The sequence below is a fragment of the Pocillopora verrucosa genome, chromosome 12 (assembly GCF_036669915.1).
Source record: "Pocillopora verrucosa isolate sample1 chromosome 12, ASM3666991v2, whole genome shotgun sequence".
In the NCBI taxonomy this organism is placed as follows: domain Eukaryota; kingdom Metazoa; phylum Cnidaria; class Anthozoa; order Scleractinia; family Pocilloporidae; genus Pocillopora; species Pocillopora verrucosa.
The window spans coordinates 4284152-4296934 of NC_089323.1; the positions used below are offsets into that span (position 1 = coordinate 4284152).

At 38.7% G+C, this 12783-nt stretch overlaps 2 protein-coding genes and 1 non-coding gene across 3 annotated transcripts in view; 2 read left to right on the forward strand and 1 right to left on the reverse strand.

Annotated features, from left to right (window-relative positions):
* The window catches only part of LOC131793486 (glycine dehydrogenase (decarboxylating), mitochondrial), a 202057-nt gene that overhangs the window by 162148 nt on the left and 27126 nt on the right, over nucleotides 1-12783 (reverse strand). The gene's annotated exons all lie outside the window — the stretch shown is intronic.
* LOC136277254 (uncharacterized) lies at nucleotides 1837-5623 on the forward strand. Its single transcript, XM_066159018.1, has 6 exons — nucleotides 1837-2339; nucleotides 4171-4356; nucleotides 4471-4589; nucleotides 4684-4792; nucleotides 4882-4994; nucleotides 5080-5623. The coding sequence occupies exons 1-6, from the start codon at nucleotides 2283-2285 to the stop codon at nucleotides 5249-5251; spliced, it is 756 nt and encodes a 251-aa protein (XP_066015115.1). The 5' UTR covers nucleotides 1837-2282; the 3' UTR covers nucleotides 5252-5623.
* On the forward strand, nucleotides 6270-9411 carry LOC131780736 (uncharacterized). Its single transcript, XR_010715807.1, has 3 exons — nucleotides 6270-6586; nucleotides 7706-8191; nucleotides 8945-9411. It is a non-coding gene; the product is annotated as an uncharacterized protein (transcript).

Below are 12783 nucleotides of genomic sequence, written 5' to 3' on the forward strand. Positions count from 1 at the left end.
ATTTTGTCGATTTTTGTTAAATTTGTTCGTTTTCTTCAAGATGCCAAAACTGGGCGTTCCCAAGAACATAACGGCAAGCGCAATACCCCACAAGTTTCAAGGAAGCAAAGCAAAGGATGGCACCTCTTTATTGTTTGGTAACTTTCTTAACATTGACTGCAGGTCCAGATTGCATGACAGCTGATTGCGCGCAAAACTACGTAGGTGAGAAATGCAACCAAGTTTACGTCAAGTGTAGCGACACAGATGCTGCGTGACAGAATTAAAGTTGGTAAGAAGGGTGAAGACTGGTACTGATTGCAATCGACTGACGAGCTGCGAGCGTGTGGGCACGATGCCAGAGGTACAGGCCATGGCCTAGATCCCTTTGCCTAAAAGACAAATTGAACTTCACTCTCCATGGATCACTTACATGGGAAATTTAACGGCACAAACGTTGGCTGGACATCAAAAATGGAAAAAAAAGCCTAAATGGGGAAACGTAAATGCAGAAACAGATGGAGATAAAAAGCAAAAGAAAAGTCTTCCATGGAATAAACTTATCCATTGTGGTAGCTTATCTCAATAATTCCGACCTATTTTGACCTGAATCAAATGTCACTAACGCTAATTTGTGTGCTTATTCATCCAGGTTGCATGTTACATGCCATGTTTTCTGGAAGGTTTGACACAAAACCTGACAAGGATGGAACCTACTTCATTGATCGAGATGGAACCCACTTCCGGTATATCCTGAACTATCTGCGCACGAGGGAGCTTATCGTCCCCGATGATAAGACTGTTCATTATGAATTGCAAACTAAGGCCACGTTTTTTGAAGTGGAAGGAATAATAAAGGCGCTGACACCAATACTCTTCCAGGATTTAGTGATCCTGTCGTCCGATCAAGGCCAGACTTTGATGAACTGTTGTAAAGACGCTACATTAGGTTGGAAAGTGAGAGAGAGGCAGAGAGCAAGAATTACCCGACGAAAAACGATTCAAGTACCGCGCGAAAGAGACGAGCTGGAAAGGCCTCGAGGAAATATAGAGAGATGGTACATAACAAATCGAAAAATTAAAGTAACCCGAAATACCGCTTAGAGCAAGCCAAACATGGCAGGAAAGGTCATGATTAGTAGGGTAAGGGCCTGAGTAAAAAGCGAAGTTTCTTTGAAGAACAGAAAATTCAAGAGGAAGAAAAGGCCCAAACAAAATGCAAAGGTCTGATGAATACGAGAGACAAGGAATTTGAGAAAACAGTCGAAGAAGCAGCCAAGAACGAAGAGAAAATAGGCATCGAAGGATATGAAAACACAGATAAAATTAGGAGGTAAGACATGTCAGATATTTGAGTTTCAGCATCGCAGTCATTGACGTTTAAACGATCTTATTTCACCTCCGAAGAGACAGTTTGCCAGCGACCTTTGAGAGGAAAATGTGTAACTTTTATGGTGAGAAAAAAAAAAGTAAGCTAAATAGAAATTTGGCTAATGTAAGTTTAATACGCTTGTGGCTAAAAATCTAGCCCACACTTTAGGATTTATCACTTGCAATTCGTGTTTAACCCACCTTGCGTTATCTTTCGTGACGTGACGATACAGCCCTGAGGTTCAAATGCATAGTATCATGAGAAGTTGCAAAAATTAGAATTACAAATTTGAGAATCTTAGGGCAGAGCGGTCACGCAAGGAAACAGATCACTCCAACTGAATTGGGAGTTACTACATCACGGGCGACGAGCGGGGATAGAAAAAACGACCCAAATATGAGCGGTCAGCGGTGAAACAGCTTTTATAGTTCATATAGAGACATATAATTTGTTGTTCCAGAGACAATCGTGTTTTAAAGCCGAAATGTTAACAGTTTACTTCACAGTTTAAGCAATTTTTCAAAAGTGTTGATTGAACTCATATCTTTTACTGCTTTAATAAACAATGGAGGCTTCGGAGAGGGAGTCAGTGGCATTTGGAAAGGCACCAAGAATAATTATATATATGGTTTGTAGCTAGCTGCGTGACGTGCGTGACGAAAAAAAAGTATCATGATTTCCGGTTGTCAAAAATGTCAATCAAATTTGGCAGGAACTTGGTTTTCGCACTGTAGTTTGCTTTTCCTGGAAGATTTGGCCATGGATGAAGACCAAAAGCCAACAATGTTAAGAGATTTAGAGATCGACTTTTTGAAAGAACATCTCAATGGCTTTTCTGTTGAAGGCAATTATTGTTTTGGATATTTCGAGGGAAACAGAGCAGAGATGGATGATCTGTTAGTTTCATTTCAGACATTGAACTCCACGTGTTATGTACTTACAGAAAGCCATTCAAAAGAGAAAAACCACAACAGATTTTCTCAAACAGGTATATAATCTCTCAGTGTTTTAAAGTGCACAGATTCCGGTTTCCTATCCTGACTCTCCTAATTCAGGGATAATTTAATTGAGAAGAATCGCCGTCTTTCAGAGTTTATGGTAAATTTCTTCAAAGGCAGTCTTACGCAACTTGCGAGAAGCTGCGTCTGAACTACCTATTTATATTTCATTGATTGAAAAGGTCATAGACAGGCCTACACAGACTCCCCTGTGTGGTTTTACGTTTGCGACGCAAAAGCCTTTAATTAAAGCTTCGCTCTGACGAGTATGTCTTTGAGCGATTTACCTCTTTTGTATGATATAATCGGAGGCGTTTTGTAAATTGTTTTCGGCAGTGGCTGATTTTGGATGAGGTTCCATTCTTGCATCAGTATTTGTTTTAAATTTTTAACCCCTCGGTGGTATGCTGTCACAAAAAGCAATATTTTGCCTGTAGTTTTTTTGGTTTGTTTTTTAAGTGTCGACTGCCTTGCCGCAAACGAGACCTCAGTTAACGTTTTTTCAATTAGGCTTTTTGGGTAACCACGTGCTTCAAGTCGTGTTTTGAAGTTACACATGGCCTCCTGGAAATTTCTTTCCGAGGAGTTTGTTCTTAGAAGTCTGATAGCTTCTCCTTTAATAAAGCCTTTCTTAACACCTGGCGGGTGGCAAGATGAATAGTGTGTATATTGAAAGGTCTCGGTCGGTTTGTAGTGAGTTTTGACGTCGAGGATAGCTTCGTTTTGGAATCTTTTGGACTGATTTTTCAGAGGTGACAATGTTGTACTTTTCAACATGTTTATTATCACTCTGAAAGCGTGTACATATAAGATCTTTCAGCTCTGAAAGCTGATTTTCTATTTTGTCTATCCTGTCGGCATCAGTATTTACGGTGTTCTTCAAGGGCGAACGTGATCTTTCACGTGTATTTACATTGTATTGTGATCGAGACTTGGCAATATTAGCCTTTTCAAGTTTGTTCTTGTGACTAACAAGTCTACGCTGATGGAAGCGCACTAGGGCGCTAACGTATTGTTCTTCGGCGTGACTTTTAATAGCGCTTATTTCCTGTCGAAAGGTTTCGTCAGGCGTGACGTTTGACTTCGCCTTGTATTGAAGCGACTTAGGGCAAGTCTTTTGTTGTAAGTGTCTCTCCAGTTTTAAAATGGAGGTTTCAGTTTTTTGCTTCTTGAACTGGATTGCGCTGATGGTGTCTTCATGTTTCCTCTTCCTTGGCTGCCGCGTGGATCGGCTATTCCTCGGAAGGTTTTCTTTTTGACAGCTTTCTTTTTGAAGGCGTAGACCTTCGTTGCCGTGTTGTTTGGCTAATTCAGCTTTATGCCTTGGCTCGAGTTGTGATGCTGGAGGGCTATCCTCTGGGTCCGATTCTAGGTTCGGATCAGTGTACGTTAATTCCATCTCCTCGTCCAGATTTGGACGGTAGTCTGGCGTTTTTGGTGGCCGCAATGGTGTTTCAAAAGCTGACATTTTTTTTCAGGTAAAACTGAAAGTGAAGTATATCGTCTAGCAGGACCGGCGGTTTCGATTCTTAAAGAATCTCTTCAGCTGCTTTGTTAAGTCAGGCTGTGTAAGTGCTAGTAAAATGGGCCTAAAGATGACAGAAATCATGTTCCACGACGGACCTGCCAAGCTCACCGTTTCTGATGCATGGACATTGATCCATCCAGAGGTTGCGAAAAGAAATATAAACTTTAACAGTGCAATAGCGGGATTTCAGTCTGGTTGGCTTGTGGACAAGGTGCTTTTTTTTTATTAACATAGAGTGTCTTCTCCATACAACTTTCCTCCATGAAATGCTCTCCTTTTTCATTTTTTCAAAGGTTATCGAAGCAGTTCTGTGGCGCCTGACCTTAATCCACAGAGATATTTTTGTAGCAGACACAACTATGGCTGAAATGGTAAAGCGACATTCCAGCACTCGCTTGCTTTGGTCAGGAGAGAACTTTACCCAGATTTCTAAAATATTTATACCCATGAACAAGTCTGGAAATCACTGGACACTTCTGGTTAGGACCTTACGATAATAATCTTTTTGAATAACGCACTTTAATCAAGAACCTTTTAACTGGACTTTGCATTATAAATAAATCTTTAGGCGCTCTCTTGCTTATGTTTTAAAGGTTCTGGATCGAAAGCAGAAAACCAGATATTATTTCGATCCCATGAATGGGCGTGTACACACCATTTTGAGCACCTCAGTTCCTAAGAGCAAACTGATAGAACTGATCGATGACATCAGGTGAAATATTTTCAACTCAATGTTTTCCTTTTTATTTTGATGCATGCAGACAAAACATACTTATGTAATTGCTGTATTTTGTTTGACTCTGCAGTGCCGTTGCTGATCTCAAAACGGGATGGAATTGCAAGTCATGGCTATGTGTTGAACCACTACATTACACACAGACCGATAGCTATAACTGTGGTGTGATTGTATGTCTTGTGAGTAGCATAATCACTTGCTAAAGCTCACTTTAATAGGACTGCTTCCTGGTTTCGAATGTATTAAATTTCTCTTTGTTTGTTTTAAGTTTGCTCGGTGTTTGTGTGAGGGGTTGGATATCAATGGAAGTTACGATGTGGACATGGAAAGGGAAAGAATAACGTCTGTCATATTTGGCTCGTGTTATGATGACCTTGATTGGTAAGTTTTGATGGTGTCAAATACCATTGTTTCTTAAACGCCGCAACACTCTCTTTGACGTCCCATATCTTTTGTTCAATTATAGGAGAAATACCGCGGTCTGTAAGATTTGCAAAGACGACGATGGAGAGGATTGGCTTGGGTGCGATAGCTGCGGCCAGTTTTTCCATGCAAGTTGTCTGGATGTGCCTTTCGCGGAGACGCTTACGCAACATTTCACCTGCCCTTGGCTTCTTGTCAGCACAAGTAGAGTTTAAATTTTAAAGCTGACTATAACAACGAACCAGATGATGAACTTAATGTCCTGTACAGACCTTAATTTGCAAGATAAGAAATACAGTCCTTGGTAGTCAATTAAGATAGATTTTCACGAGCGTCAATGGTGCAGAATCGTAACTTGATGGAGCCAACAGTGGACAACATCCCAGAATTCAAACTTTGTGATTTTTTTCTCGGCTTAAACGCTAAGTCAGTTGTTCAATTGAATAGGAAGAAAAACATTTCGAACGGAAAACAGCATTATTTGCACGTGTGGATCTTTTGAGAAAAGGTCTCCTAAACGAGTGGTCTTGATTGTAAATATTTAAGGAATGGTAAATACATTAGCCTTAACATGGCTGTTTCTCGAAGCTCAGTGTTTTCCTACTTGCCTTTTTTCCACGTGAATTGGGGGCGATTGAATAGATATAATATGCAGTAAAAGAACTTCAGCTGATAGAAATTTTAAATTTCTCATCTTAGGCTGTGGATACAAAATTCAAGTGAAAAGGAAGCCAACTGTGATTAATGCTTTGAACAAGTCAAGATACGTTTTTTTCGTCACACAACAAGTTACATAACGTGAATATCATTCTTCTTGATGCCTTTCCCGGTGTCACCAATGCCTTTCCCGATGCCTCCGTTGGTTAATAGAGCATTAAAAGTATTGTTCCAGTTAACTTTTTAAGTAGCGAAGTGTAACTTGGTAACATTTCGGCTTTACAACACGATTGTTTCCTGCAACTACAAAACGTACATTTAATTCTTCTTGGTACCTTTCGGATGTCACCGATGCCTTCATTGTTTATTAAAGCAGTAAAAGATATATGTACAATCAACACTTTTGAATTGCTTAACATTTTATTTAGCGAAGTAAACTGTTTACACTTCGGCTTTTCAACACGATTGTTTCCTGATACTACAAATGATCTGTCTATATATGAAGTATGAAAGTTGTTTTACCGCTGACCACTCGTATTTGGGTCTTTTTTTTTTATCCCCGCTCGTCGCCCGTGATGTAGTAACTCCCAACTGAATTCAAGTTAGTGCGTCTTTAAATTGTCTTGCCTCTCGCAGAAGAAAGATGTCGTCATCGCCTAGGTCAGAGAATGTAGAGGATTCACCCAGCGATAGAACCTTTGAGGAACTTCACAAGCATATTAATGACGTCCACAACATTCTGAAGCGGGAGACAAACAAGCTTCGCAAGGAGAAGGAAGCTTTTGACGAGGTGGCGAAGAAGCTTGAACATGTTCACTTCTCGAAGATTTTGAAACTGAATGTCGGCGGCCATATGTTCACGACAAGTCTAGAGACCATGACTAAAGATCCAGGTAATTTGTTACTTAAAATATTACAAAGTGATATCTGTTAAATGAACGTCGAAAGGTCAGGAAAGTTTCGGTGATCTTTGTGAAGACGTATTCCGAGAACATGGTTTTTAAAACTACGAAAGCCAAATGCTGGTGGTTCTATTGTTTGGTAGCCGAAAATATAAACAGTAAGGAGGTAACGATGTACTAAAGAAGAGAAATGAAGAATGAAGAACAACTACTAGTCCGACATATTTTACATAAAATGAGAACCGTGACGGAAGCTGAAACTTTCACTTTCAAAAGGTTTGGCTCGAGAATTCACTCATGCGCAAACGAACGATTCAGTCTTCCGCTTTTATTCAAAGGTGCTCCTAAATTAATAGAGAAAACCAGTTGCGGTGCATTTGCCACGTATGGAATTGACTGAATAAATTCCATAAAGGAAGTTGCCGGTGTTTGATTATTTGGTGGGCAGACAAACGCTAAAGGGGCAAATATAAACAGCCCGAATATTTTATGATTCGTGACGGAGGTGACACTTTAACTATTAAAGGGTTTGGCTCAAAGAATCGCTTATTCACTCACAAATTAACGATTCAACTAGAAATGGACCACTAAACTTTAAAATATTCAGTTTGAATCGCCTTTTTCTATGAATTCTGGAAGAAAATTACAGATTCTCTTAGTTGACGGTAAAGAACAACTTTTTTTCAGAATGCATATTCTCGACAAAGTTCTCCATACATATCCGTTTTTTTTTCCTAAAGCGAATGTGTTCGTTTTCATTCGATTTTAAATTCAATGCGTAAATCTTGGTGTCTCAGATCTAGAGGAAGATCGGCTTAGAACCGAGGCACAAGAAGCCATTCAAGAGACGTACAAACAAATATTTAAGCAGTGTGCTCTTTCAAAGTATGCACCACCCATGATTTTATCCAAACTATTTAATGATTGTATGATATCTTCACAATGTTTAAACGCAGTAAAGACAGAAGGGGAATGTTCCAACCACCCCTACCTCTCTCTTGAACCACAGTGGGAGTGCCATTTAGTATGCATACCCAAAGATCAGTGTACAAGCATGTATTTGACATAAGCTGATTTCTTGGCGAAATATTTTTTTGCTCCTTATCGCAGGTTCCATGTTACACGCCATGTTTTCAAGCAGATTTGACACAAAACCTGGCGAGGGTGGATCTTACTTTATTGATCGAGATGGAACCCACTTCCGTTACATCCTGAATTATCTGCGCACGGGGGAGCTTATTGTCCCTAATGACGAAATCATTCGTAGAGAACTGCTGGCAGAGGCCAAATTTTATTAGGTCGAAGGAATGATAAACGAGCTGGAATCAACGCCATCAGCAGATCCAATCCCGACTGTAGTTCAACCGTTCAAGGATTCAGTGATTCTCTCGTTTAGTCAGGCGCAGACTTTGATGAATTGGTTAAAGAACACACCAGGCGTTTCCAACAGCGATGAGCTTTTGTTGTACCGAGCTTCCAGAGATGGTTGGTATTCTTACAACTTTCACTCCCATTGTGATAATAAAGGGCCAACAGTTACAGTGATCAAGAGTGGAAGTAACATATTTGGAGGATTTACTGAACAAAGTTGGGATGGTAAGTTCTAAAAACTGACCTTGTTCTCTTCTGTCAGTTTTTCTTTAATTCTTGTTAGAAAATTACGACAAGGATGCTAAAATAATTATTGCAAGCAGAGAATTTGCGAAGGCATAAATGTCCCCCAACATTTGAGTTTTCAGAATAAGTTTGCTAATTTGTTATAAATTCCCACCTTGAGGATTTGAAGCAGATCAAAATCTTGACAATAATTACAATTAATAATTAGATTCCATTTTAATTTGTGTCTGATCTGTCACAGAGGATATCAAAATGAGCTAAGAACAGGAAAATGGCAAATGAGCTATTGTGTTTCTAAATCATGCACTGAATTTGACGTCATATTACGCAACACAAGCTCAAGCACGAACCCGCGCACGCTAAAACATTTACAGTGTTGTTTCGAGTGTAACTAGTGGTCGCGTGTCGTGGCATGCGCCTTTTGAGTCGCGGCTTTTCAAAGGTTGCAATTCATTAAAAATTGTTGCGACTCGCCACCATAAGTAAAAAAATCATCTTTTCCAGGAGACTCTTTTTTCCCCAGCCTTAGAAATTAAGAGACCTTTTGGACATTCATCAAAAAAGAACATAACTCCAAAAAGAATATAAATTCCTTGCGAGGCGTCTCTGTTTCTTGATTGTATTTTCTAAAATACAATCAAAAATTAGATTCCATTTTAGTGTGTGTCTGATCGTTCACATTGTTTGTTTGTTTTTCTGGTTTTGTTTTGATTTTTTCTTTTTATTATTTAGGTAGTGGATTGAAAACAGCAAAAAACTCATTTTTGTTCAGCCTTGTCAACCCGAGTGGTCTGTCACCAACAAAGATGCCTTTGAAGAGTGGACAAGAAAGATCTGCTATGTTTTGTGATAAAGATTATGGACCAACATTTGGATATGGAGTTTATCATGACCTTTATATTTGCAATGTACCAAACTCCAACAACTGCTATACATATTTGAATAACACTTATCAATGTCCATCAGGACAAAATGCTGACATGTTAACAGGAGGTCAGTCCTTCTTGGTGAGTGAAATGGAAGTTTACAGATTATAGACGTAAAACGAGTTTTTTTCTCGACTGAACTGAGAATGGTTTGTAAACTGCTACCTCTCGTTCATTTTCTTTTACAAGTTATAGTCGCACGAATACTGTTGACTTGAGAAACAAAAAAATCAAAACTGTAGAAGAAATAGTAATGGGAAAGATCGTAATGTGTGTTCATTTAGTTTAATAAATTGCTGAGTTTTTTAAATACTGTTTTTAAAATCCTGATTATTGAGACCTTCCCATTGTCTAGATGATGGTTCGTAAATGTACGTGTTCGCATTTTTGATCATATACATATGTTTGTAGAACGTAGATGTAGAACCATCGATATCAATTAAAAAATAAAAAATAAAAAAAAAAAAAAAAGAAAAATTAGGGATTCCTTCCCATACTTTTCTTTCCGTTACTACCCTGTCCTTCTTCCCTTTCTCAAAAGCCCCGATACTCAGTATGCACCACAGGTAACTTTTTCGACTGTAGCGTTACAGTATTGTCACCTAGTTTTTTCACGTGGTCTTTGTTTGAAAACGCCAGCAACACTCGATCTAGAGAGACGTAGATTTATATGTAGTAATAGAATGCTTGAAAAATATGCAGATATTTTACGATCGAAGCAGGTAAATAATTATAGAGATCTGCAAATTATCCTGAAATTGGACTGGAACTTGCAGTAATATCAAACAACACACAGCATGTGACTTTAAAATCTCCTAAAATGAGCAGTGATGACGATAAACAATCAAATTATAGACTAATAAATGTTTTGTGCCGTACAAAAGCCATGTCTGCTGATTTTTGCAAATCTCCAAAATAATAAACGACTGAAGAAAGAAACGTTACGATTTCTCTTCGATTTTTCGCCTAAATGCATCTCTCTAAACGTTGTATGTAGGAATGGAAAATTTCACGTTTAGAGAGATGCATGCTGTGTGTTGTTTGATATTACTGCAAGTTCCAGTGTACTACAACTTCGGCTTTTACAGAAGAGAAATTCTGCGCTCTCGCTTGAGAGCAAATATCAATAGTTCTATCAGACTAAAAACTGTGCTTCTATCCCGAAAATTAAATTAAAATAGTGTTGTCTGCAGATCTCTATATTCATTTACCTGCTTCGATCGTAAAATATCTGCATATTTTTCAAGCATTCTATTACTACATATAAATCTACGTCTCTCTAGATCGAGTGTTGCCGGCGTTTAATTGCGTGACTTATAAAATTTATTAAGAATGACCCACCAGTAATTTGACCAGTAGGCTTCCTACAAATTTCCCTAGATGAAATCCCAAGACATAGTCAGTTGTTTTCGTGAGCAAGGACAATAAATATGAAAGGAAAGGGAGATGCAAATATCTTTATTATTATTATTTTTTAGTTCAATAGCAGCTGTACCCTCTCCTGCAGTCTTCCTCTAGATTTTGCAAAGTCCCTCCTTATCTTCTGCCTTGTTCGGTCAGTTTCGACTTCTGAAGTTAGATCATTGGCATCGGCCTCTTCGTTCTCATTCATATTTACAGGGGGGGGGGGGGGGGGGGGGCTCGTCAATAAACCAATTTTTGTTACGGCAGATAACCGGCTGAAGTATCGAGCGATTTGCTGCTGTATCAACCGGTCAGTCTTAGACAACATTTCTGGTTGGTGTCGTCTCTTAAACTCGATATTTGGGAAGTCACATTAGAGGCGGTTGCCCTACCGATGAATAAAATGTTTTGAAATACTGTTCGGAATTTGCATTTTTTTTGCGTGCAATCAAGGGTAGACAAAGTTTCTAAAACATTTGACAAGAATTTCATGGGGTTCACCTCGACAATTTTGGTCGGCCAGAGTCAAGACGCGCCAAGCTAAGCGACATCGCCCTTCAATAAAATAATTTTCCCAAGAATAAATGCGGCGAGCGTGAGGAAACGCACATTTTTTTCATTACTGTGATCAAAGCCCAACGATGAACCTAAATTGATACTTACGGTATCAAACCATTGATTTTGACAGGGTGAGCTTAATGTTTCTGTCGAGGTCGACGTGACTTCACATTAAAAGCGTTTTTGACGGAACAAACTAGTGAGCATCACTGCACGAACTGAGAAAGTAAAAACTTGTATTTATCTCCCACGCGTTTCGTCTGACAATAGTAGAATTCATCAAGGATTTTTTTTACGTAGGGTAAATAAGCTTGCTCATATACAAATAGTAAATAAGTTGTCTCTTTACTATTGAAGCCAGTGGATAGAATTCGTCAGGTGCGCCTACGGTGTTATAAATGCGTGACATTTTCCGGACATGACATATACGAGTACGTGATCCGTTTGAGGGTCACAGATTTAGTGTAAATATTTGACCCCTCAACATCACGCAATGTCTCTAGTTTACAGAGGTCTTAGAACGTTTAATTATATGGATTTGCCTTCTGCGGGTAGAAGGCTAAAAGCGAATTTCTCAGGCATAATTGCCTTTGATTTCTCAACTGATGTTGTTGCAAACACAGTTTTTGGGAGTCAAGAACAAAAAAAACTCATCAGGACCTTGTTTCATGTTCTAATGGAAATAAATAACAAATCAAAACAAATTCTCTTAAGAAAAATAACGGGGGTTCTCTGAAACAAATAGTGATAGAAAAGGATTTCATTTCTGGTCAATATTGACTTTTCATAGCCTACTTCCAAATCTGAGGGAACGCGCTGAGGGAATAAAAAAACATAAATATGTGATAATGCAAGGAAGGTAATAAAAATACAAATAAAGAAAAATTAGAAAACATAGGAACCCGTGTTGCAGCGTGCAGATATCTTTTGAGCCAGACCTACACACCTAAGCCCGACACCACCCAATACCCACCCGACACCCACTCGAAAGAGTGCTGTATATGAACTGGCTGGCACGTGCACGGAGGAAAGGCCATGACAATCAGCGAAAATAATAGCAGATGTAAATGATATTTGCAGTCCAAAAACAGGAAAATAAGACAACAGAAGGATTAAGAACTTTCTAGAAGTGTCTTCTTGGAAAAAAAAAAAAAAAAAAAGATAAACAATTTTTTACTTCCCATGAAAGGTCACGCAATCACGCTACAAATACTATTTCTATACGTGGAATTTCTTGATGGTGGAGAGTGGAAAAAACATTTTTTAGTCTTATTTTCTCGAAAAATTGGCGCAGTTAATGAATTTATGGGGCCATTGGTATTTCCTATCAAATAATTATAAGGGGAGAGTTTCCCGTCATCCGCGGTATGGAAAAGCCGAAGTTGTTACACTCGGGAACTTTACGTCAACAAGCACGCGACATGTGACTTTAAAATCTCCTCTCTTGTTACGGTTTCCTTGTTGTAAACTGTGCGATAATAATAATAGACGACCAAATTATAGGCTAATGAATGTTTTGTTATGTACAAAAGTCCTATTTCCTGATTTTAGCAAATCTTCAAAGTAATAAACGACTGAAGAAAGAAACGCTACGATTTTCCCATTGATTTTTCGCCCACATGCATCTCTCTAAACGTGAAATTTTCCATTCCTACAAAAAATCTCGAAAGTTTTTCACATTTT

Coding starts and splice junctions, on each gene's coding strand:
- LOC136277254 (XM_066159018.1), top strand. CDS start 2,283: ATGTACTTACAGAAAGCCATTCAAAAGAGAAAAACCACAACAGATTTT. Junction 4,590..4,683: donor GAACTGATCGATGACATCAG/GTGAAATATTTT, acceptor TTGACTCTGCAG/TGCCGTTGCTGATCTCAAAA. Junction 4,995..5,079: donor TGTTATGATGACCTTGATTG/GTAAGTTTTGAT, acceptor GTTCAATTATAG/GAGAAATACCGCGGTCTGTA.